Raw genomic sequence first — 26,295 nt, 5'->3', positions numbered from 1 at the left:
ATAAATCATTTAAATAAAAAAAAATACATTTAAATGTTAAAAGTTAGAAGTATATCATTTTCATTTGTCATTCACGATAAAAGGTCATGGAAAATAATCCACAGGGGTGTGGCGAGATGGTAAGACACTAGCAGGGCTTGCCCCTAATCATGTGTTCGAACCTCCAAAGCTTCCTAACTAACTTGGCAAAAGGGCTGTGTAGGTTGGATCAATGCCTAGTATACTAGTCTGTAAGATAAGGCCCAATGGTTTATGGATTAGGCACAAGCCAAATACGGTACTAGGGCCCGTTGTCTATGGGAATACCATTGCATATTAGGGGTGCAACTTGGTCCGGTTCAAATTGAGAACCTAACCAAATCGAGAGTTTTGGATTGGTTTGGTTTGGTTTGGTTTATAATGAACTTCGATTCAGTTATTGGTTCATGCCTTGAATAGAACCGAATCAAACCGAGAACCGAATCCTTATATTAATAAAATTATAAATAAATATTATTAATTTATAAAAAACTATACCCATTTTATGGATAAATTGATTATTTTTTTATGGATAGATTATTGACACTTTTTAGGACGGACAGATTAATGACTTTCTTCAATTAATGGACAAACTATTGACTTTATTTTTTTTAATAGATACACTAATGATTTTGTATTTATTTATGGATAGATTAATGACTCATGATATAAGATTTCATATTTATTTATTTTTATTTAAAAATATGTTGATTTAATTAGGTTTTTAAGATATTGGCAACCCATATAACAGAACCGAACCAAATTGACCTTAGTTCAGCTTGGTTCTATAACAATTTCGTTCGGTTCCGATTCTCATTTAATGGAATCGACCTAGGTCAGTTCAATTCGGATTTGACATCAAATCGAACCAAGTTGCACTGGTACTGTATATTTATAAAGGTCATAAAAAATTATTGCAATTGGAAAATCAAAAATCTAAGTATGTGAAGAAGATGCCGTGAGATAAGGTTGAGTGAGGGTGTCAATGGGTACACATTTAACGAAAATCAAATCGAAATCAGAACCGAAATAAGATATTTTTTATAAATGATTTAAGATATTTTTTATTTAAAAAATAAATGCATGTTATATAATTTTTTTCAAATTTTCATATGAATTATCGATTGAAACTTAAAATGAATTACTCTTTTAAAAAGTTATTATTTTTAACAAAGATAAATTTTTATTTAAAAAAAAGAATTAATTTATATCTTAATTGTAATAAATTGTAATTAAATTAATAATTTTATTGATAATATGTTAATTTTTTGAAAGGATATTTTTTTTTTAATAATGATTTGAAATACATTTTTAATAGTGGTTCGATTTTTGGAATCGAACCAATGGGCACCCATGATTAGTTCTAATTCTATTTATTTTGAAATCGGATCGTAATCGACAAGAAGCGGATAATAACTAATATAATGGTTATGGTCCTAGAGCTCCTTAGGAATCGAAGCAGATCCCACCCATTCACAACCCTAAACGTTGAGATACTAATAAGAAATAAAAAGTAAACATCAAATTACTGGCAAAACTTAGCGCCTATTTAGAATGAAATCCCTCCGCCAGCACCCATTTAAGTAATTTTTTCTTAAACAAAGTAAGGGCGAATAATTCGTCGGATCTACGTATCTAGGGCAAAAAATTCTCAGTTTTCTATTCTTGAGGAAATCAAGTTTCATGGGCACAAATCTCTGCAGATTTCAGTTTAATCGGTTATTTGATTTCACAAATTAGGTTTACGAACATTTCTTCTATTTCCTGATTCAAGCTAGTTAGACTAAGCGTTTCTTCAAAATTTTCTTGTTCTTTCGAAGATCTAGGGTCGAGTTCATCCGATTTACCATTGGAAAAGAAGCAAAGCTGATTTTTTTTTTTTAATTATATATTTTATTCCAGTTCAAAGTTCAGGACTACAAATTTCCCCAGATTTGTGAAAAACGAAAGTAGAAATGTCTGTGCAAGAATATCTGGAAAAGCATTTGCTTTCTCGTAAAATCGAAGACGCCGTCAATGCGGCCGTTAGGGCTAAGGCTCCTGATCCCGTATTGTTCATAGTGAGTTTTTTCCTGATCTTTTACAATTCTTAATTTTTTGTTTCTTTGGGCGAATTTTATTTGGACTTGTGTGTATTTTTGGAAAATTTCAGTCGAACCATATGAAGAAATCGGTCCGTTGTGTGATCACAAAGATTAAAGCAAGGCAGATTCTAGACAGCAGAGGGTTGCCTACTGTGGAGGTCGACCTTTTTACGAATAAAGGGATGTTTCGAGCTGCGGTTCCCAGTGGGGTATCTACCGGAATGTAGGATAATCTTCCTTAACGTTGTTGTTTTCTTGTTATTTGTTGCAGAATGTAAGAGCTACTGAGTCGGAAAACTTTTATTCTGAATCAACTGTGCTAATTATGATATGAAGTTAAGTTCTTGTAATCACGGTAACCAAGTTCAGGGTTCAAATTGGTTAAATTTGGATAAGACTGGGAAAATATCTTAAAAAATGTGGGATTTTCATAAATTTTTTTTGGGTTTCTTTGCAAATTTTTTCATTTTTAACCCCCTAAAAATCCTATATTTGTTTTTGGAATTTGAAGGTTGAGGGAGAGAAAATGTTGAGGTCTAAAGGTAAATTTTTTATCCTATTTGATGATTGATTGATAAACGATCAATTAATTTGTTGATTTGCTGATTTAATCAGTTAATCTCATATTTGGAGAATTTTACACCCTTTTGGAAAAATTCGGAAAATTTTGTTATTGCTCATAATGTTTCATACTACAGTTCTTTTCTGTGGCTATATATCAGACCCCGAAAATCTTTATTCACGGTTTGAAAACATTTGATCTTTCTTTAATAAATATAAATATAATTTTATCACTTGAAAGGGAGAAAGGGATGAATCAAGGTGGGTGTAAGCATTTCAAGGAGTTTAGTGGCTTCTTTTTTGAAGATTTTCTGTTTAGATGGGAGAATGTAATTGGTGAGTGATCATTGCTTGCTTCTTTGTTCTCTTGCTTGTTGTTTTCTCTTTGAGGACTTCTTGTTTGGTTATCAATAATTCCGCTCCGTTCAGATTTCCCAACACATGGAGAATGGGGTTAACGTCCAAAGGATTTTTTTTTTCCTAAGAGATATTGGTGGATGATATTACTTTTCTTGTTCAGCTGTTAATTTTTCTTCGATCTCCATAGTCTTGAAATATTAATTCAAACAGAAACTGTTTCATGTGGTATCAGTAAGAAGTTAATCAAAAAGAAGAAAGTAGAAAAACTGTGGAAATAAGAGGCATTGTTTCACTCATTGAATATCTTTTTCGTGTTAGATTAAGGTTGTGGTTTATACTCTAATTTTCTGTTTTTATCAAGATATCTATAGAGACACAGAAACTAGGATGTAACTTTGGCTTTAGGGGGAGATGCTGTAATATCCAATAGGGTTTGATTGTGGTTCTTGTTCTTGTGTATATCTTGATCAACCAAAAAGTATTATCCCTTTACCTTTAGTATCAACTTCTTATCTTTTATAACTAATCTCAGGTATGAGGCTGTTGAATTGCGTGATGGAGACAAGGGAAAATATCTTGGAAAGGGTGTTTTGAGAGCTGTTAAGAATATCAATGAGAAGATCTCCAATGCATTGATTGGTATGGATCCAACACTTCAGTCACAAATTGATCATGCCATGATAGACTTGGACAAAACTGAAAATAAGGTGAGAGTTCTGTTCCCGAATAAAGTGACTTACTAAGGCATTTTATATGTGCACTCCTACTTTGATACTGAGAACTAAACAGTTGTATTTAGGTAGATTTTTTATATTCTTGGAAAGAACATATGTCATGATTTTGGCTCTTAACTAGTTTGAGATCATTTACTTTTGTACTTTAGCCCGAAAGAGATCTCATTAGACGGTGTTGTAACATTAATGAACATTTATAAATTCATCCATTATTTTACACGCTTGGTCCAAATTGTCTATTATGTAGATGCTTTGTGATTTTCCATATCTGAATACAAGACCAATTTCTCTACTCATAAGAAGAAAAGGCTAAGAAATATACAAGAAATTGACTCTTAAGCCATGGACACCACCCCCCGACATCCTCTCTCACATACAACAATCTCCCTTTAGTGTTCTTCATCCAGTTACGCTTTGGTTCAAAGACCTTTTCATCTGCCTGAACTAATACCGTCTAACAGCTATATTCAATTGAGAAGGGTAAATTTGAAAACCTGATACCCTGGGATCTGTTCAACTTCTCCAATGTCAACTTTGACCGTCCAAAGAAGTCAAAGGACCTGAGATCGACTCAACTGGTTTTGATTGTCCCCTGTACTTGTAATTATTGTCATAGAATCAAAACTTTCCCACAACTACCATGGAGGATGGAAAGAGCTTCAGGATGACTTTTATCTGTTGGGCCCTACATGGATCACAAAGGTCGAATCAGGCATGACAAGCAATGAATGATGACCCGGTAGGCCAAAATGACTGAGGTGGCACAGCTTTCAATATGATTTTTGAGATTATGGATAGAACAGTGAGTTTGATTATGAAGGAACCAGTAGTGCTTAAACAGTGGTTGCTCCATCTTTATTTTATTTCACAATCAGAACTAATTGATGACTAGATGGCCTTGTTGGAATTTGTAAAATTACTTATAGTTCATTGCATTATTTTTTGATATGCTGGAAGGGGAAATGAGATCTTTTTTTTTTTTTTTCAAAATAAAATAAAAATGCACATGGACTCTTAGTCACGTTTGGGATCTTTGTTGGCTGGTTACTTATTTGCTTGTTCTATAATTAGTTCATAATGTTTTGTTCATCACATGTTGGTTGCTGTGACTGTTATAATTTCGTTTATGGATAATCTCTTTTCTGCATATAATTGCTAAGGCCAAGATCAAAAAGCACTCTGAAGTTCTAATATCCTTGAAATAATTGAAAAGATATCAGTGTCAGTATAAGCAAGATCCAAATTATACTGTAAAAGTGATGGCTGTTTCATTGCTGAGTCATCCCAGCGCTTTGTCCTTCTTTACTTTGTTACTTTTTGAAGATTTTCCACTCTTAACTGATTGATGGGAAAATTGGTCTGGGTTCAAAGAAAAAGCTAGATGCCGACTACCATCACTAAGTTAGTAAGGATTTCACCCTTACCAAGGGTCCTTGGGCTCACTTTGTGGCATCGAAAAACATGATCTGACGCTTCAGGGTTGTAGAAGACAAAACTCTATGAACTTTGAAAGAAAAAATTCCAAAAAAAGTTATTTTTCACCATTGAATTCTAATTTTAAATTTGGGATTTAGGTGGAAGTTTGGCAGCTGTCCATTTTCAAAACCTTAGATCAAGCCCAATTTTTTTTTTTTTTTTGCATTTTTTGGTACGAGCTTTTCAGTGAAATTTAGAGGGTTGTTGTTGGATACATGGATTACTAATGTTGTAATCCATTTGAGTAAAATGACCCTTAATAAGGCTTAAAATCTTACTAAGTTAGTAAGGAAAGTGTTTCACAAAAAGCTATACTCCTTTTTAAAAAAGTTACTATTGTGATACCTTTTACAACTTGTGAAGGATTACATCTGGTTTATATCCTTAATAAGGTTTAAAATCTTACTAAGTTAGTAAGGAAAGTATTTCACAAAAAGCTATATTCCTTTTTAAAAAAGTTGCAATTGTGATACCTGTTACAACTTCTGAAGCATTACATCTGGTTTATATCCTTTTGCAGAGTGAACTTGGAGCAAACGCTATACTGGCCGTGTCTGTTGCTGCTTGCAAAGCTGGTGCTGCTGAAAAGGAGGCATGATTAATCAATTTGCATCCAAACTATTTCTCATATTTCTTCTATTAGATGGTTGCAAAGTTATTCTTTCCAGATTCCGTGTAATAATTTTCCTTCTTGTTGATTCCAGGTTCCTCTTTGCAAGTATATTGCTGAACTTTCTGGTAAAACGAGCTTGGTTCTTCCTGTCCCTGCCTTCACGCTAATAAGTGGTGGAAAACACGCTGGGAATAATTTGTCTGTCCAAGTATGCCCCATATAGATTCAGGTTACAAATCTTAGTGATTGGTTAATATTCTATTTATAGATGGTCATGTCTCTGACCTTTTTTCCCCTTACTTCTTTCTTTCCTTTTGGGTGCAATAGTCATGTTCAAAGTCAAACACTTATCAATGATAGCTGATTCTCTTTTTGAAATTCTAAAAAAGATTTTGAATACATAATTTGCTTTTGGATGAGATATATGCTATAACAACTTAAGCAATATTTTATGCTAGTATTTAAACGTAAAGTAGATTATAGTTTGAATTTCTCATACATACTTGATTCTGAACTATAGTCATTAAGAAATGAAGAGAACTTAATGCAGGACCAAGCAACAAACCTAAAATGAGGAGTCTAGGATCAGAATTAATTACCAAGAACAAGGAAAATCATAAAAAAACTAATATTACCAGAAGTTAAAGAAATCTGGGAAGAGGAATTCGAATGATTATTCTGTAATTCCACTTATCTAGGTCATAATCCAATAACCAATTTGAATTCTCTTGACCCTTTCAAGGATTTCAAGAGTTAATTTTAATCTAAAAGACATATTAGTGGCTGTTGTGAATGTTCAACAATCCCAATTGGCCATATTTTGAAGTAATATATGCAAAGTTTTGTAATAAATGTATTATATGAACATTCCAAAAATAAATTCAACAGTATTATCTCCAACAAAAAAGATGTAAGTGACTTAATGGAGGGTTTAGGGTATTTACATTAGGTTTATATGGGGTTGCAGTTTGGATAGAAAGGTTTTGGGCAAGAAAATAGAGATATTAGGAATGGGTGATGGATAAAAAAAATGTTCATTTAATCTGTGTTGCATGGATATGGGTATGGGTGACAGATTTTTTGGGGATGGTGTAATATTTAAAAGTAACTTAGAATGAAGTACTTATGTTTTATTTTAACAGGGATAATAATATATATAATTTTTTTTTTTTTGAGAAGAATCGAGATGGACTATATGAGGGAATGTTCTTTGATGTGTGTCACAAACCTGTAGCTAGCAACAATGTATTTAATGGTCTATTTGCTACAAAGAAATTTTCAATTGGAATTGGTAAAATTTGTAATCTACAATAAATGCTAATCAATATCTTGAAATAAGAAAGAAAGAAGTACACTAGAGTCTGCTAAGTTTTTCTAATGCGACACATCACCCATGTAGAAGAGTCCATGCAACGTTGTTTTCCTCTATTTGGAGAGCAATGGGAAATTGGAACATTAATATTTTCAAATAATAGTTTGGTTATCATGATTGATAATCCTACCTTCCTTTAATACAATCTCCCACAGTACTCTCTCGGTGTTAAAAAGAATTAACTCTAACTTCCCTGATATTGTTTGTTTATTTATCTTCAATTTTTCTGTGATTTCTTTTTTATTGTGAGAAAGTGAGCATTAAATTACTAGGAACTCTTAGAATATAAAATAGAATTCTTGTTTCAGCTTTCACCAATGTTAAGATTTTTTTACGTTAGTATTATTATATAAATTCACTTGAATTCAGATTGACAATTGATAAACCAGGAAATTATGATTCTTCCTGTTGGAGCAAACACATTTGAAGAGGCAATGCAGATGGGCTCAGAGACCTATCATCACCTAAAGGTTGTTTCATTTATGTGAAATTTTCTCTCATTATTGTTTTATCTTCTGTCTTTTATCATTGTAGTAGTTGTGATAGAGAAATTGATGCTGATCTTATATGTTTCTGAGGTGGAAAACACCTTAAACTAGTTATTGCACAATATTCTGTAGCAAATAGTAGAATGATCTGGGTTTGGCTTGTGGTTGCATTATAAATAGAATCTTTACAGAAATTTTACCATTAAAACCCTTTTTGTTTCATTCTAGATTGTTGTTTCCGTGGGTCACTTTTTCTAGAAGAGCCATTTATGTAACTTTTCTTGTTGCATTGGTATATAGAACTCATTCGACAATGACACATTCACCAAATGTTATTGTATAATGTGTTCTTGGTGGTTCTAGACTTCTGGGCTTCTGTTAATAAAATTGCGAGTCATTTCCAAAATTAAGTTCATCATTTTGTAGATTAAGTTAATCATTCTGAATTTGTTTCTAATAAGTAAAGAGAATTTTATTCAAGAAAAAAGTAAAGGTCGAGATGACCAACCCAAAGAGAAAGAACAAACTAAATTACAAGCTTGAGATGTTGCACACTCTATCCCGCCTAAACAAGAAGTCCTCAAAGAAGACTCCTTTGAATTCTACACTTGCACCAAAAAAATAAAAGCCCAATAACCGACAGGGACAGATCATGACTAGTTTGCTCCTTTCCATAAAGAACTCTTGCATTCCTCTCCCTCCAAAAACCTAATCATTCTGAATTGTTGTTGTATTTTGAAGATTAAGTTAATTGCAAATTTCATGGTGACGTTTCTGTTCTATCTTTTTGAAAGGTTGAACTTTTACTCAAAAAAAAAAAAATGTTGGACTTTAGTGAGGGACCTCCATGTATCTCAGGAGAGATAAAATCACCTTTGGCCTGGCTTAACGTCATTGAAGTTGCCAGAAATCTGTATGAAGATGTCACCATTCATGTGTTAAGTATGTTTCAGAAAAATAATGGTCTGTTTGGTAATGCACAATCTAGGTTAGTTGGGTCCTAACAACGACAAAGCCATGTTTAACAATTTTTTTCTCCTGGGATTAATGCATTAGAGTCTCGTGAAGTCTATATAAAGCTATATTCGTTTGTTACTAATATGTGGTCTGTCTCAGAAAACTAATGATCAACAAGCGTAGAGGCATGTTTAACTGGTTTTTTTATGTGTTCATTACCCTACAATTTCCAGGGGATCTTTACCCCACAATCACCAAGTTGGGATTCAGGAATAAGTTGGAAGGAAAAATTCTGTAAAATTGGGAAAAAAATCATATAAAAAAAAATCGTAAAGAAATCAGGCTAGGCTTAAGTCTGTAATTGTTCATACTAGGTGGTGTTCTCATATTAAACCACAATATTAAATCACCCAACCTCCATACATATATTATCCTTGCATCCTTCACAAGTAACCACAAGTCCACAACACATTCAAGGTTTATATTATTCAAAATATAAAAATGTTCAATGTCATCCTCATTTGCATTCTCATTAATGAAATGCTCACCATCATTTTCATCTACTCTCACTAGTTCTTCAATTCATCTTTCGTTTTAATCCGATTTAATCGCAAAGTTCGGGATTTAATCACATACTTTGTAAACCAATGTATTGAAAAAATTGTGATTAAATCAGTTAAGGAAAAAGTCATGATTTAATCCCGACTTTTTCTATAAGTCGGAGAATTTGGTGACTATGCTTTACCCAAAAGTTGCCATTGCATGGTTACCAAATGTGCATGACCTCAACTGATTGCTGCTACTTTGGTTTCCAGTGATGCTAAATCTCCCCTAAGAAGTTACTTTATGGGAAAAAAAAAGAAAGGTGGTTTTGGCCTTTTGGGTCTCTTTGAAAATTTGGACGAATGCAACTTTGTTACTGAACTGAATATTGTGATGTGTGTGCTAGTGGATCCATGTATCCAGCCATCCTGTATGTTGTGGGCCTTTGCATCAAGGTGCTCATCTATGAGTTCTTGTACAAATTACATGCATTCATTTACATGACAGATGAATATCCACCATGAAATCAGGGCCTTAGTCAAAACAGCCTGCAACTGGTGTAAGTTCCTCTAACCCGTCATTAGATAGCCAGGAACAACCTAGTCAGACCATGGAGAAATTAGATCTCTCCCTGCTCTTGTTTCTCAGCACATTTACAGTCAGCACCCATTTAGATCCTCTTTTTGTGATTGAAACATTCTAGGGTTTAATGATCGTTGAGGACATTTTGCTTCATATTGAGACCTCATGCTTAACATTATTATTATTATTATTATTTTGTTCTTTTGAGTGAGTTCTCTCATTTCAACTTCCAAATTCTAGGGTTTGATGATATTAGAAGCCATGCGTATTCACTTGGAGCCCTGCCTCTTGAGATTTGAAACAAAATTCTAGGGTTCTAAAGTTATGAGTTAAGTTATAGATTGATCTTGAAAGAGGAAGGATATTGAATGATATTTGATTGAATCTGGAGAAGATGATGAGTGATAATGAAGAAATTCAGATGGTCAGCAAAGATTTTAATTGCTGTTTGTCATTGTGAAAAGGACTTCTCAAGGTGAATAAGGAGTTCAATGAAGGGATTAGATTTAAGGTGGGTAGGGGTGATAGATTGAGATTTTGAGAAGACTGGTGGTGTGGTGACTTGATTCTCTCTTCAATTCCTTGCCCTCTATGCTATCTTGTGGATAAAGAATTCCACGGTTCGTGACTGTCTGATTCACAATGGGAATGATTGTTTTTGGGACTTGAGTTTTTGTCACTGGTTTTCTGTACGCTCCTTCTACAACACTTTATTACCTCCCTCTGGCTCTTCTTTCTCGACCAAAGCAATTTGGTCGCCACCGTCCCTTCCAAAGTAGCTTTCTTCATTTGGTCAGCTTCATTGGGCAAAATCTTGACTTTGGACAATTAGATCAAGTCAGGCTTCTCAACTCCAAATTCTTGCTTTCTTAGTAAAACAAATGGAGAGAGTGGAATCACATCTTGCTTTATTGCCCATTCTCAACTCTCATTTGGTCTTATTTTCTCCATCTTTTTAGATTTGATTGGGTGTTCCCCAACTCTATCATCTCTTTCTTTCTTGCTTGGTCGATGAACATGTTCTCCAAATGGAAGAGGTCCTCCCATTTGCGGTGTACTGGGGGATTTGGAAAGAGAGGAGTAGAAGGGTTTTTCAGGGAGAGGAAAAGAATCTGCATGAGGTCACCTTGGAGATTTTGGGATTACTATTCTGGTGAAGTAAACTGAACAAAGATTTTGGCAGTCTTCTTTGAAGATTTTGTTTTCAAATGGAATGTTGTAATGAGTAGTTCTTTTGGGTCCAGCTTGTTGGTTGTTTTGTTTCTTTTTGTTTTTGCCTTTTTTTCTTTGTTTATGTAGAGGCCATCTCGGCCTCGCTTTTCTTTTTTTCATTAATAAATTTTTTATACTTATAAAAAAAAATCTTTGGGTTTGTTGAGAAATGGATGAGAGAAATATCAGACGAGCCATCTTGTGTCTCAGACAAGTCAATGTGATGTGCTATTCACGTTGACTATCTCGCTCGGTTGTCTCCAAGACCAAGATGAACGTGCCCAAGTCATCTCTGTCTTGGATGATTTCTAAAACCATGGATAGGAGTTTTTATGTCAATGCTGCTATGCACACATGCGTGCACCATAAGTTGAATCAATTCTTCGATGCTAGAAATATTGGAATGGGTTGATTTTGGCGACAGTATCATCCTCAATGAAACCCAGTCCTTGATTCATCTTAGTGTAGCTTCTATGAGCGCAAGGTTTTATCCTTCTCTTTTCTTTTTCTTTTAATCTTATATCTATTTTCTTGATTTTCTTTTTCTCCTCTTTGTTCTTGATTTTCTTAATTCTTGAATTCTTAAATCCTTGAATCTTGACTTCTTGAAATCCCTTTTCCTCGACCTTTATTCCTTTCCTCTTCTCTTTAACCCTAATCCAACTCCCAACCAAATACCCTGTAATTGGAAAACTGTGTTTTTAAATTTCAACATATAGCCAATTGGGTATTTGGAAACCCTTTTTATCAGAAAAAAAATTCTTTCAATAATATTTTTTTCTTCATCACCACTTAAATACTGTTTCTACCAGCCTTCCCAAAGTAGAACTACCTCAGAATTGAGCAGATCTAGGTTTTCCTACATCAGTGGGTCTACTGATTCATGTGTCTAACACGCATTCCGTATGTGTACGTCCGTGTGATACATGAGTGATTCTTATATTAATGAAGTAAATGCTGCAATAATGTAATGGCTATCTTTCTTCTTCTGAGGTGCTATGTTTCTGTCACTCTTAACACCTTCCTGCATCCGGTATTTTTGTCTCAATATGGGCAGGCTGTTATTTCTGAAAAATATGGTGCAAATGGATGCAATGTTGGTGAAGAAGGTGGATTTGCTCCAAATATTTCCAGGCATGTGCTTTCTTCAATATTATAACTCTGTGATGTTTAAAAAAACAATTAAATGGCCTTGCATTTAGTTTCTGATACCATATTCCATTTGCAGTTTCAACGAAGGCTTGGATCTTGTGATGGAGGCGATTGACAGAACAGGATATAATGATAGAATTAAGATAGCAATGGATGTTGCTGCTACTGATTTCTGCATAGGTGATGATGAATTCTTTTCTGCAAAATGTTCCTGCAATTGTAGCCGCTTTTATAATTATTTAATTTAATTTAGCACCATAAAACATAGGTTCATCTTGCTTCTGAACTATTGCACAGGCGGGAAAATCTGAGGAATTTGTTTCAGTTTCAGCATATGACAATATTGAAAGTCATAATTATATAAGTGAAAATTATAAAAACAAGGGTTTATTTTCTGATTATTTAGCTAAACATAATAACTTCTTAAAAATTACAAAGAACAGTTTAAAATGTTGGAGTGTTCAATGTTTTTCGAAATCTCTGGGCTGTCCTGCTTTCATGTCTGTTTAGATACCCTAAATGCCGATGCCTATCTAAGTCGTTGGACAGTCCAACATTTTATACAATTACGATAACCAGTAGCTTGCATGTTAGATTGAAATTAATTAAAAAGTATAAAAGAAAGTTAGAAATTAAAAAGTAGACGTAACTCTTCTTTAAGTTCAGGTGAGAATGTGATGTTTCACGTTTTTTATATATTTCTGCTGATAACAAAGAGAAGCTCTTTCCTTACTATGATTTCAAATCTTACTAAGGGTGGTTGAGCTCAAATGGATTACCAAATTGGCAATCCAATGCCACAACCTTCTAGATTTTTTTGGGTTTGATCCAAGGTTTTGAAAATGGACGGCTATCAAACTCCCACCCAATTCCAAAATTTAAAATTAAAATTTATGGTGAAAAATAGCCTTTTTAAAGTTTTTTTTTTTTTCTTTTATAAAGTTCCTAGAATTTTTTCCTCTACATACCTGTGGCATTGGATCACGTTTTTGGATGCCACAAGGTGTGCTTGATGACCCTTAGTAACATTTGAAATCTTACTCAACATATTATGTGGTTTTGACACTTCAATGTTTAAATGTGTAAAGGAGGCTCTTAGTAGAACGCTGGACTGTCCATCCTTACAGATAAGCATGGACATTTTTGGCATCTAAAATGATGCGAAAGCATAAAACGTTGGACAGTCCAAAGTGTTAAATTGTTTTTTGTAATTTAAAAAAATTACTCCTTTTTTTGCTAATTAATTAAAATAATTTCTTGATAATATAATTGGTACTTGTGCACATACACTATGCATTCATCAGGTTGAGTTGGGGGTTTTGTTTGTTACCAAGTGTGTATATTAGAATTTAATAGTTGATTTTCTGCCTTTTCGTGATTTAGGAACCAAGTATAATTTAGACTTCAAATCACCAAATAAGTCAGAGCAGAATTTTAAGACCGGAGAAGATTTGGTTGAGCTGTACACGCAACTTTGTAAAGGTACATAATGCCATCTTTACACATTTTTCATCAGTTCGTGTAACCGGATAATATACTTTTAGTCTCTTGTCATATGTTTTCTTTTTTTTTTTTTCTTTTGGTTTCTGCCAGATTATCCAATTGTATCAATTGAGGAGCCATTTGACAAGGATGATTGGGACCATACCAAGTTATTTACCAGTCTTGAGATTTGTCAGGTATGTCATTCTTTTGTTTATGAGGACTGTTGTGTATGAGGGTGATCACACAATCAACTTACATAAAGATCCAACATTGCCATGTCCAGTAGGGCTGTCAATGGTTTATATCAGACCTGAAATCCGATATGATCCAATAACTAAAGGGTCTGGATCAATGTTTTGGATTCCAATAAGGATCCGATCTGATATCTTATTGGATCAGAACTGGATCAACCATGTCCCTATCCGATAATATATATTAGAAAGATATAAGTTATATTATATATATGTTGAGATGTGTGAAGTTTATTTAGATTTTTTTTTGGGTTTGGCCCTATCTGGACCTGATCTGATTGTTAATGAATCGGATCTGAATTGTAATATTGAGTTCTGATAAGGGCCCGATCTGATCCATCAGTGCCAAATCAAACCCGATCCAATCCAGACCAAACCCCTTGACAGCCCTAATGTCCACCCATTCAGACGGATTAAGAGCCACCATTTGATGCCTCATCTGGATGGTTTGGAATATATGGCAAACTTTTACATAATTAAGTCTGAACATTTGGTGGTTAGGAAATCCAGTTTTATTGAAGTTTGGATTAACTGAGCATTTGTTGGTTGGACCCATCAAATGTCGGGTCCAGATTGTGGTTATCAAGATATTCGGTTGGGTTGTTACCAAATCATGTCCTTAGTATTTATCAGTTCTTCCATGTTCTTTCATTTTAAAACAAGGACCCTTAATGACAATTGATTTGCAGGTTGTAGGAGATGACTTGTTGACGTCAAATCCAAAACGTATTAAGAAAGCAATTGACGAGATCACCTGCAATGCACTTCTTCTCAAGGTAATCGATATTTGGAAGACTTCTGAAACCTTTTTTTTCCCGTCAATTTGATCATCTGATATTGTACTTATCAAAATAATTTATTTTGAAATTATCATTTTTTTGCAAAATTTTAATCTTTTTTCCATTACTACATATAAATGCATTCCTTTTTCATGGTTGAATATGATACTGTTATTGGAGCTTTAAAGTTAGATAAATCTTAACATACAGGAAAAGGAAATTATCTTTTCTTTACTGGAATACTCGAGGAAGTATCTATTTTTTTTTTTTTTTCCCTTAAAATACATATAACTCCATTTGCAGCAGCCTTTTTGATCCCATGCTGAAATCTCTAAGAGATCATGGTTTTAAATCTCACTTTGATGTCTCGTCTTGTTCATGGACAAGACCTAGTTTTCTCGGATGAGATAAACTAGTTAACTTGGTTTATAATTATTTATTCATATAAAAATAATTATAATTTTTTTAGGTATATAAATTTTTTTTCACAAATAAGGTTGATTAAATGATGTTTAATAATGAAATCATATTTTATTTAGATGATAGTATTAAAATTCTAAAAAATGCACAAAATCCTAGTTGATTCAGCTGAGTTTTACTGACTCGGACAAGATTTTCAAAATTATAAGTTTTGCTGGGAGGTGGTTAAGAAGACTTGATGTCGGTTTTTGGAGATTTTTATGAGGAGTGTTTCTTTGACCATGGCTCCTACTCCACCTTTATAACGTTAATTCCTAAAGTTGAAGGGGCGGAAGAGTTAAGGGATTTTAGGCCGATTAGTCTGGTTTCCTCAACATATAAGATCTTGTCAAACGTCTTCACCCTGAGATTGAAATTGATTATCTCAAAGATTATTGGCAAGGATCAAGGGGCTTTTATCAAAGGGAGACAAATCCTGGACGGTGTTCTGGCGGCTAATGAGTGTATAGACTCTAGGAGGAAGTTTGGCAAAGCGGGGATTGTGTGGAAAGTGGATATAGAAAAGGCTTATGATCATGTTAACTAGAATTTCCTTTTGTACTTGTTACACCGCACAGGCTTCGGTGAGAAGTGGATTAGTTGAATGAGGAAATCTTCCTTTTCCATTTTGGTTAATGGGAGGCTGGTCGGTTTTTTTAGAAGTACTAGAGGCCTTAGACAAGGTGACCCTTGTTCCCCTTTCTATCTAACATTGTGGTTGAGTCCATGGGGAGTATGTTTCTTCGTGCCACTTCTTTGGGTGCTTTGTCTGGGTTTGGAGTTTCTGATATAGGGCCGAAAGTTACTCATCTTCAGTTTGCTGATGACACGGATTTTTTGGATACTCCCACTAGTCAGGTGTGCTTTCTTAAGGGTAAGTTAAGCTTGTTTGAGGTGGTGTATGGCCTCCCTATTAACTTGAGGAAGAGTAAAATCTATGCTATTGGTCCATTGTTCTTTCGCGTATAATATCTGGTCAAATTTCCTCGGGCTTTTCCATGTTTTTTGGGCTCCCCCTCGTGAGTTTTCTTCTTTGTTAGTAGAGTGGACCAGTAAAGCTTTTTACACCAAAAAACGGATCTTGTGGGATATGCTACCGGCAGCTATTGCTTGGGGGGTTTGGAATGAGAGAAATAATAGAGTGTTCAATAATAAATCTACTAGCTCTCATGCATGCTTCTTGGAGATATTGGGCTTTTTATACATGTGGTCGAAACAGAACATACAGTTCGCGGGGACGACTTTTGAGGATTTTGTTTTTAGATGGCACTCTTTATGTGACTAGTGTAATTGTAATTTTTCTTTGTTCATCTTTTGGAGGCCTCGGCCTCCCTGTATTTTGTTTTCTCTCTTTATCAATATATTATACCTTTCTAAAAAAAAAAAAAAAATCTATGCTATTGGTGATGTTCCTGATATTGAGGCTTGGGCCTAATTTTATGGGTTGTTAGGTTGATTTTTTTCCTTGCTCATATTTGGGTCTTCCTTTGGGGGCGGCCTACAAATCTTCTTCACCTTGGGAATTGATAGTGGATAGGGTTTAGGAATAGGCTTGCCTCATGAAAAACGAAGTATCTTTCGAAAGGGGGGAAATTGACGTTGATTAGGAGAACTTCATCTAGTATTTCGGTTCATTTCTTGTCGCTTTTCACCTTGCCTTCTAAGATTGAATTTGGTCAGGGATTTCTTATGGAATGATAGGCGTGGTAACCGTAAGTTTCATCTTGTTAATTGGAAAGTAGTCTGCTGCTCGAGGAAGTTGGGTGGTCTTAGGATTAGGAGGCTGAGGTTTGTGAACAAAGCGTTGCTAGGGAAGTGGTATTGGTGCTTTGGTGTCGAAAAAGAGGAACTTTGGAGGAAATTAGTTGCCGCAAAGTACGGGGAAGATCCATTTGTTTGGGAGAGTAGCCCGAGTAGATTGCCATTTGGGTGTGGCGTGTGGAGAGGGATTTCTAAGTTGGGTGTTATAATGAGTGAGCACATTCGTTATAAGGTGGGAAGAGGGGATCATATTCAGTTTTGGGAGGATCGGTGGAGTGGTGATACTTTACATTCTTTGTTTCCCAGTTTGTACTCCTTATCCCTGAGGAAAAGGTTGCCAATCTCTGCCTTTCTGATTCTAGACGAGAGGGGTGAGTTGTGAGATATTGGATAGGGAGGATCGTCGGATTTGGAAAGCTAGTTCTGATGGCTGTTTCTCGATTAACTCTCTCTACTTGGTTCTCGAAGGTAACCTTGAGGTATGTTTCCCCTCCTTTCATTTGGTATTCTAAGGCCCCTTCCAAAGTATCTTCTTATGGTTGGCAACGTTGAACAAACTCCCCACAATTGATCTTCTGAAAAGGTCTCTTCTTGATTGATTATCGTTGCTTATGTGGAGTTGATGGTGAGTTTGTGGATCATGTCCTCATTCATTGTAAGGTCGTTTTTTGGGTTTGGTCTCGTTTCTTTTCCTTGTTTAATGTGTCTTGGTGTCTTCCTGGTTCGTTTGTCCCTCTTCTTTTCAGTTGGGATCCATCTCCCTTTGGTGGAAGGTAGAGGATTCTTTGGAAGTTAATTCCTTTTGCAATTTGTTGGGGTCTGTAGAAATATAGGAATGCGCGTACTTTCAATGTGGTGGAGGTTAATTTGCATGAGATCATTTTCAATATTCTTGGTTTACTATTCTTTTGGTGCAAGCAATTTAAGGAGTTTAGGGGTTTCTTTTTTGAAGACTTTATGTTTAGATGGGAAATTGTAATCAATGAGTGATTTTGTTGTTGGTTGCTTTCCTTTTTGAGGACTTCTTGTCGTATCAATAAAATTTTATTCTTCTAAAAAAAAAAAAAAAAAATACTGAGATGACTTGCCCAAGTCATCTCGGTCTTGGGCAAGATTTGAAACCATGTAAGAGATTGCTACTTTCTTTTTTTCCTTTTTAAGAAAGATAGAAAACCCGTGAGTCATCTTGGTCTTGGACGAGATTCCAAACCATGTAAGAGATTACTTCTTTCTTTTTTCCCCTTTTAAGAAAGACAGAAAACCTTTATTTCACTATCATTCTACAACATGTGGTCTTTAAGTTGTAATATTTAATAGTGGTGTGCACACAGGTGAATCAGATAGGGACTATCACAGAGGCCATTGAAGCTGTGAAGCTGGCAAAGGATGCTCACTGGGGAGTGGTGATGTCCCATAGATGTGGGGAGACTGAAGATTCCTTCATAGCTGACTTAGCCGTTGGTTTGGCCAGTGGCCAGATCAAGGCAGGTGCACCTTGCCGTGGAGAGCGTCTCGCTAAATACAATCAGGTTCAGTTGCTTTCTTCTCCATATGTTCAGTTTTCTACCTTTTACAGACCACGGGTTTTTGGGTCCTACTATAATCTTTTAATTATGGGGAAGTATCATAAATTAACCACCATTCTCATTGAGTGCTTCACTGGTTCTAACACATTATTAACTCTAGAAGGTGGCATGTGCAAATACACATGTATCAAAAGGGCTTATTTGTAATTTAACATACTGATTAAATAGTTTTTGAAAATTACAAACTAAAAAGCATCTACTCTGTTGATGAGATAGACCAACTGATCCCACTCATATTCAATGACCAAGCGCAGTTCAATGACCTCATTGCCTTTTTTTTTTGTAATTTTTAAAACTAACAACCTTGATTATAGTATGGTGGGTTGCAATTTTCTTGTTTTTTTATTTATTTATACCAAAATGTCCTTAATTAGATTAAATTTAACTGTAAAGGTGGGGGCATTTGTCAGATCCAAATTTTGGTGCGGAACCACTTCTACTCGGCCTTCTCTCATTATAAGAGTAAAGATGAACAGAGTGTAAAGCTGTGTGAGAATAAATCAACACCATGTACTTTGGAACCAGTTTCGGAATCGATGAGAAATTGATGGCTTTTGAATTATCTTAAGCCTCTCAAAATATGACAGCTTTTCTGTTATTGACTTCTTTTTCGAAAACCTTTTCCATTCATCATATTGATAGAATATATGATTCTACCTGAATCAGAAGGCGTAAATTACAATTCACAAGTCACCGCCACTTGGGAAAACTAAAATCATTTGGAGAAATCTTATATTAAACAAAAATGACAATGCCCTATCATATTCCCCATTCATCATCATTGTCATCAATGCCTAACCATTTCCCATTCTTTACTATATATGGTTTGTACGGATTTTTATTTCAAAGAAATTTTCAGCACTATTAATTGTTGTGTCATCTTAAATGCCAAAATTTTCTTTTTATCGACTTTTATAGAAACATCTTAAGAAATCAAAGTAAAAAATCTAGTGGTATAATTAAAACACTCTTAGATTTAACTTACTGGAATTGAGACATTATTCCGAAAGGAGAAAAAAAAATGTGAAACTAACGAATTGAATGTTCTTTACAGCTACTTCGGATTGAGGAAGAGCTGGGAGATTCAGCAGTTTATGCAGGTGAGAAATGGAGATTCCCATGATTCTCTCTGCTTTCAATTCTCGTATGTATGTGTGTAGTTTGTTCCTGTCTACCTCAGCCTAAATGAGGGTTAGAACAACTTCTTATGATGAACAATGGGCTCACCAATTTAGTTGGTGAACTCAGTTTTCTTCTTTCTACAACCATTTATGTTTTTTGGTAACAGAGAGGGCTCTATAGGTGGAGGGTGTTTCTGTTTGATTGTTATGGCTCTTTTGTGATAAAAGAGGAAATGTATCGATTTTTCATTTATGGAGATAATGGAATATAATTTGGGAAACATTTAGGGATGGGTTGAATGATTAGGGTTTTCAAATATAGGGTCTCTTTCTCTACACTTCTTGTTTCTCATTTTAAAGAAAGTTGTTCTTTGTGATACTTAAAACATAAAAATCACGTTTTTTTGTGTATGGAATCTTTTATCATGTCTGAAAAAAATGGAAAGATTGATCACAAATCATATGTTTTTTTTTTTTAAAATTCAAATAAAAAGAAAAATTAGGTGGTCTACTTGCAACAACCTTTTATGATCTACACTCAACTCTTTGTGCACCATCTCAAAATTGTGAAATTCTCTTTGCATTCCCCTTTTTCAGTTACTTTTTGCACTCATCTTTTTTTTTTTTTTTTTTCTTGGGCATCTCACTCACCAACCCTTGGGGGTTACACCCATATGTTATTCTTCATCAAAACAAATTGAACATCATTAAGTGTTCTTTTGCATTTCTTCATCAGCAATGATCCGATTATGACCTGGTATCTATCCCAAAAAGCAGGATTCAGATCTAAAGTTTTGGTTTTAGGATCGGATTTGGGTTGAAAACAATAAATCTGATATTTTTATGTTCAGATTATCCGATAAAAGTCCTACCTGATTACTTTCCTTATATACAAAACATCAAAACCCTTATATTTTGTGCTCGATAAAAAGAAAATCTGCAACATCCCACAAAATCAATCATCTTCCCCAAAATCCTCTACAAGTATGAGATCTCTCTTGGCTTAGACCCATAGCTCGGATGGTTTGACACCTTGCAAAGCAACCTTGAGTTCGTGGGTTCAAGTCACAGTTTACCCATAGAAAAAAAGGTATGATCTCTCTCACGCGTGCACACATCGCTCTCTCTCTGTCAATCGTTCCCTCTTCTTTGAAACAATTAACAAAATATTACAAGTTGAAATTTCAAGAGATCTGAAACAAGAAACTATGGAGATTACACTCATTCCAAAGATTCTGTACTCTCTTCTTTGAAACAATTAAGAAAATATTACAAGTTGAAATTTCAATTGATCTGAAACAGGAAACTATGGAGATTACACTCATTCCAAAGATTCTGTACTCGTTAATGAAGCCTCTTTTGACAGCCTTATTTTCTACAAATCTTCCAAATTGAACTTCACAAAATTTTTGTGCAAATCTTCCAAATTGATCTACACAGAACCCATGAATCAATTGTTAGAAACCCACGTCATTTGATTGATTTGTTTATATTCTGATCTTCATTTGTGGATTGTTTCAGAAGTTCGATCTACATTCTGATCTCCATTGTTGTGTTGAAGCATTTGGAGTTGAGAATGATGAATATTTCATAGAAACCAAACCCTAGATTTTCCCTAAATATCGGATCGGTTTTGGATTGCTGAAAACCTTAACCAGATCGGATTCAGTTGGAAGGTGTATTATAGTATTACATTTTCGGATCGGTAGCCATTTGATACTGACTTGGAACCAAACCGATCCATTACCAACCTTAATCAAAACAATGGAACAACATTTAGTGTTCTTAATTAAGGGGCATTTTACTTGAAATTTATGCTCATTGCACCTGCCTTCTTTCGGTTACTCTTTGGACCCATCAGTTGTTCCTCATCAAAACAATGGAATATCATTCAGTGTTCTTTTTATTTGGTTCAAATAAAAACAAAGTAAGGGGCATTCTACTTGCAATCACCATTTATGCTGATTGCAGCTACTTACTCTATCCTCACAAAATTTTGAAATTCTCTTTGTATTCACCTTTTTACAATTACTCTTTGCACCCATTTATTATTCTTCATCATAGCAATGGAACATCATTCAGTGTTCTTTTTCCACTCATTCTCCCTTCCTTAACCAAAATCAGTTTCAGTTTGGCTCTCTATCTTCTTCTTGAATCATCATTCGGGTAATATTCTTTGCATCTATGAAGGTCTCGACGAGGATTTTGTGATTTTGACTGTAGAATGATTGATTGAAGTGTTTATAAGAAACTCATGTAGCTAAGAACCAATTCAGCCAAGAAAGTGGCTATAACAGATCAAAATGAAATAAAATAAGGGAGAAAAGATGGAAGAATCAGTGAGAACCGAAAGCCTCGAGGCCGCTTAAATGGTCAAAGACAAGACGCTTAAGAAAGGTTTCTTTCTATTAGAAAATTTTCAGCGAAAGTCTCTTTCACAAATTAAGACATGTGTTTATAATAAACTCTATTCGAAAATAGATGTAGACCACCTATTTACTTATAGTTTTAACCATCCAAATAACTTGTAAGCATAACGTACATAAATTCCCATAGTGATCACTTGACTCTTTTAAACAATTAGGATATTACCCAAGATGCCCCACTGATGGCAAAACATAGAGAAAAAGAACAAAACAAAACTATTTTGGTTTCTCATTTCAATACTAATGCTCCAACATCAATCCTGTCAGGTTGAAGAGAACTCAACTCTAATGAGGAAACATGCTCATATTGATCATATATGGTCGAGTCCAGTCGTTTTAGGTCTTCTTCAAAATCTAGGAACTTTCAGTTGGAGGATTGCCCAATTATTTAATAAGAAAACATCTGTATTGGCTACCACGTCTTGAAATATATGAAATTGCACCTTCGAGTAGCAATCTTATCGGAAGGGTGGGGGGGTTACAATGCTTTTGGCCCACAACGTTTTGTGTCTAAAAATTAGACATTTTTATATCATTGATAGAAATACAAGCAAAATAGAAGAATTCCAAAGCAAAATCGAAGAAATTTCAAGGAAATCACGAGAAACCATGCTTTTAATCACTCTAGAATGATTGCTTTGTTTAGAACAACCGCCATGTATGGTGCGATCGATAGAATGTATTTTATGTTTTAAAGCCCATTTTTTGTAGTTTCCTTTGTAACTAATCCTTCATATGAGCTTATAAATAGGGGGATTTGAAAGAAAAAAAAATAGAGAAATTGTAAGAGGTAACTCTGTCAAATTTATATCACAAGCTCAAAGAATTATTAGATCTCTCTCTACCTCCTTCTAATCCTTCTATTCTTGGTAAGAATTTATTAGATTTTACTTTGTAATTTATTTTTCAGCAAGTTAATGGAGTTAAAACTATTGGAATGAGAGATTTAAACCAAAAGTTCATTATTGAAGTTTTGTAAGAAAATCCAAGGAATTACCCCATTACTTGTGAGGTTGGATCTTTGTAATGGGAACAAGGGGAAAATGACTCAACCATTATCTCCCTCCTCACGTCCCTATAATTTGGTTTTCTCAAAATTCTTGAAGAAGCAATACCCCACATCATAAAGTCTAAAATACCCGAAGATGGAAACAAAGGAGGGAGAACAAAAATGGTGCTTTCATTAACCCCCTTGGTTGTAATTTTTGGATTTTTCTTCTTAGAATTCACTTTTAGAAATTAACATCAGTGTTTTCTTAAAGTTCACTCATGTTCTTCCTCTTTTCTTGAGTAGATCAAAATGTCATTAATGAAGATGATTATAAAGACATTCATGTAATCTTGAAATACTCATTGCATAAGGTCCATAAACATTGCAGGCGCATTAGTCAGACCAAATGACATTAGTAGGTACTCGAACTGCCCTAACAATGTCCTGAATGCTATCTTAGGAATATCTTCCTCCCCTATTCAAATCTTAGAACAATTTTAGAGAAGTATTTGACATCAATTAGTTGGTCAAACAAATCATCAATCTTAGGAAGTGAATACTTATTTTTTATGACATCTAGTTCAGTTTTTGATAGTCAATGCATAATCTCATTGACCCATCCTTCTTCTTCACGAATATAACTAGAGCACCCTAAGACGAACTAATAGGACGAATGAAACCCAAGCCTGTCAATTCTTCTGATTGGCTCTTCAACTCCTTCATTTTCGCTGGAGCTATTTGATATGGTAAGATCAATATGACTCTAGTTCTTGGAATCATTTCAATTGAGAACTCATATTTCTTGATTGAGGGTAATCTGGGTAATTATTTAGAAAACACAATCGGGAACTCACACACAATTCAAATTGCTTTTACCTTTAATGGTTCTTCCTTTACTTTGCTAACGACAGTCATCATGCTATACATACTACCCAATCTATTATTCTTTTTGGTGGTTCAAACATTCAGACTAGCCGGTTATGAAATCCCTTAAACTTGAACTCTGGTTGCCCCGATGCACCAAATCTAGTTGCTTTCACATAACAAGTATGTTGTTAACCAGTTTATGCCTAGGATGATGTTAAAATCTCAAAGGTTAAAAATTGTCAAATCCAGTTCAAATGAACTATCTCCTATCCTGAGAACACAAAATTTACATACACAATGTGACACTATTTTATTTCTTAGGGGTATTAGGAAAGAAAGTGTTCATTTGATGTCTATTACGAATAATCTTAGATTTTCTACCATGCTAGAGGAAATAAAGCAATGTGTGAAGCCCAAATCTATCAACACATATGCTAAGCAGTTGTATATCATAATCATACCTTCCACAACATCCTCTAAAGCTGTTGCGTCAATCTTTGACATAACATAGACCCTGGGTCATTGCATCTCGTGTCTATTGAGGGATCTTAAGGTATTGCCTCTTCAAGTATCCCAATTCTCCATACTCATAACATCTGATCAATTCACTATTATCTTGGCCCATGGGTTCCTTCTGTAATTGTAGTGGGGGTCCAACAATCTGAGTCTATGGCCTCATAGTCTATCTCTGACGTCTAGTCATCTGCCTATATGGCTTCGTTGTTTGACTTTGACTTCTACCCTAAACTAGTACCATTGCCCTCTGTGTGTACTAGCATGCTAGTATTAGAGGTTGAAAACTACTCTTTCCTGGGGATTGTCTAACCCACTGTTGTCCTGATCCACCAATATATATATATATCATATGTCTCTTGTCCTGTGGGGGTACTAACCTCGTCCCAACACTTTGTTCTTGAATAACCTCGTTTGCCTTTTCTAGTCTCTAGGCTCTAGTGACCACCTTAGAATAGTCAATAATCTCAAATATTTCCATCCTACTCTTGTAAGAAACCTTCAACCTTATGATAATTTTTTTTTTTAATCTTCACCTAGGTAGTAGAGATTAGTTCGAGTGCATAATGAGCCATTTAGGTGAATCGAGACTCATACTGATTCACTATCATAGTACCCTATACCAATTTATCAAACGCTGTCATCTTCTTGTCTCTAGAACTAGTAGGAATGTACTTCTCAAGAAATTTCCTCTTAAAAATTTCCCAACTATCTTGAATACTTGGTTGATTTTCCTTTACTGATGTTCACCAATGTGCGACATCCTTCTATAGCATAAAAGTGGCACACAAAACCTTTTGTGTATCTGTGCACTCCATGGTACGCAAGTATTTGTTAGATTCTTCCAACCATTCTTCAGGCATGATCGAGTCTACAGTACCATCAAAACTAGGTAGCCTCATCACTCTATACTCTCTCAATAAAACCCATACATAACCCTGGTATGGTGGTCGTACCAACTGCATATCCTTAGGTATCTCTGCTAGTGGAGGTACCTTACTTACGTGTGGTCTTAGGAATATGCTCAATTGAATGGTTCTGTCTTCCCAATATCCCAATCAACTATCTCATCATAGTCATCTAGTCCTCCAACATCTTTGCATTCTTCTCTTCCATTCTAGCTTGATTTTGGGAGATCGTAGCTATGACTTGCATCACAATTTCCATCTCACTAAGCTATCTAGGTTTAGATGTCTCATCTTCTATGGGTTGAACCCTATTGGTCGGTTTACCTCTGCCCTTCATCTTGTATGATCTACAAATTTAATAATCATTGTAAGTTCTTATGATCCAAATATCCTAAGAAAATATTCGGCAATATATCAATTGTATATCAAGTTCTCATATATTTTATTTTTGATTTTTTTTTAATCTTGCTTGTGCCGTTAATTCCTAGAATTGAATATTGTCGCATTACTTAACAGTCATTCTGAACTTCCTAATACTCTTGATCCTATATCCTGTTAAAGCGCTAACAAACCTTTAGACATAGACGAGCTATCATCCCATACAAAACTAATATTGAGCTCTGATACCACACTTTGGTATCACCTCACCGTTATAATAGAGCGGGTCTCTGTTCCAAACAAACCTAATGCAGCGCTCTAATACCACGCTATTACACCCCCAAAATCCAACATGAATCCCAAGAATTTCTCTACTAGATCTCAATGCATGATATACAACCCATCCCATGATAACAATAATACTATACAACAATTCAAGTTCCAGAGTTATAATACAACGAAAATAAATAAATATCAACTAACAAAAAAAATGCGAAAGCTAATAACAATTATATCCAAGATCCACAATGGATGTCAACGATAAAAAAAAACATAATACAAAACTAGTGAGTAATACTAAATAAAATGGTACGCAGTGCCCTGACAAAAGTTTTTTCA

General features: G+C 34.7%; 1 protein-coding gene across 1 annotated transcript; it reads left to right on the top strand.

Moving 5' to 3' along the window:
• Positions 1 to 1,582: 1,582 nt before the first annotated feature.
• On the top strand, positions 1,583 to 19,875 carry LOC147384479 (cytosolic enolase 3-like). The gene is made up of 14 exons (XM_086425260.1): positions 1,583 to 1,758; positions 1,921 to 2,078; positions 2,171 to 2,325; positions 3,556 to 3,730; positions 5,754 to 5,825; positions 5,938 to 6,054; positions 7,608 to 7,688; positions 12,058 to 12,134; positions 12,229 to 12,332; positions 13,536 to 13,634; positions 13,746 to 13,831; positions 14,578 to 14,664; positions 18,219 to 18,416; positions 19,528 to 19,875. Exons 2-14 carry the CDS (start codon positions 1,974 to 1,976, stop codon positions 19,594 to 19,596), a joined length of 1,425 nt encoding a protein of 474 aa, XP_086281386.1. The 5' UTR covers positions 1,583 to 1,758; positions 1,921 to 1,973; the 3' UTR covers positions 19,597 to 19,875.
• Positions 19,876 to 26,295: the final 6,420 nt, after the last annotated feature.

Source organism: Akebia trifoliata, chromosome 15 (assembly GCF_017979445.1).
Source record: "Akebia trifoliata isolate Shusen 1 chromosome 15, ASM1797944v1, whole genome shotgun sequence".
Lineage (NCBI taxonomy): Eukaryota > Viridiplantae > Streptophyta > Magnoliopsida > Ranunculales > Lardizabalaceae > Akebia > Akebia trifoliata.
Note: the sequence above shows the minus strand (reverse complement) of the source record. Positions and strands in the feature narration are given on the sequence as shown.

Bases quoted from the DNA above. Each gene is read 5' to 3' on its own strand.
- LOC147384479 (XM_086425260.1), top strand. From the start codon at position 1,974: ATGTCTGTGCAAGAATATCTGGAAAAGCATTTGCTTTCTCGTAAAATC. The intron at 12,135-12,228 runs GCATGTGCTTTC...TTCCATTTGCAG, and splicing joins TTTGCTCCAAATATTTCCAG to TTTCAACGAAGGCTTGGATC. The intron at 18,417-19,527 runs GTTCAGTTGCTT...TGTTCTTTACAG, and splicing joins GTCTCGCTAAATACAATCAG to CTACTTCGGATTGAGGAAGA.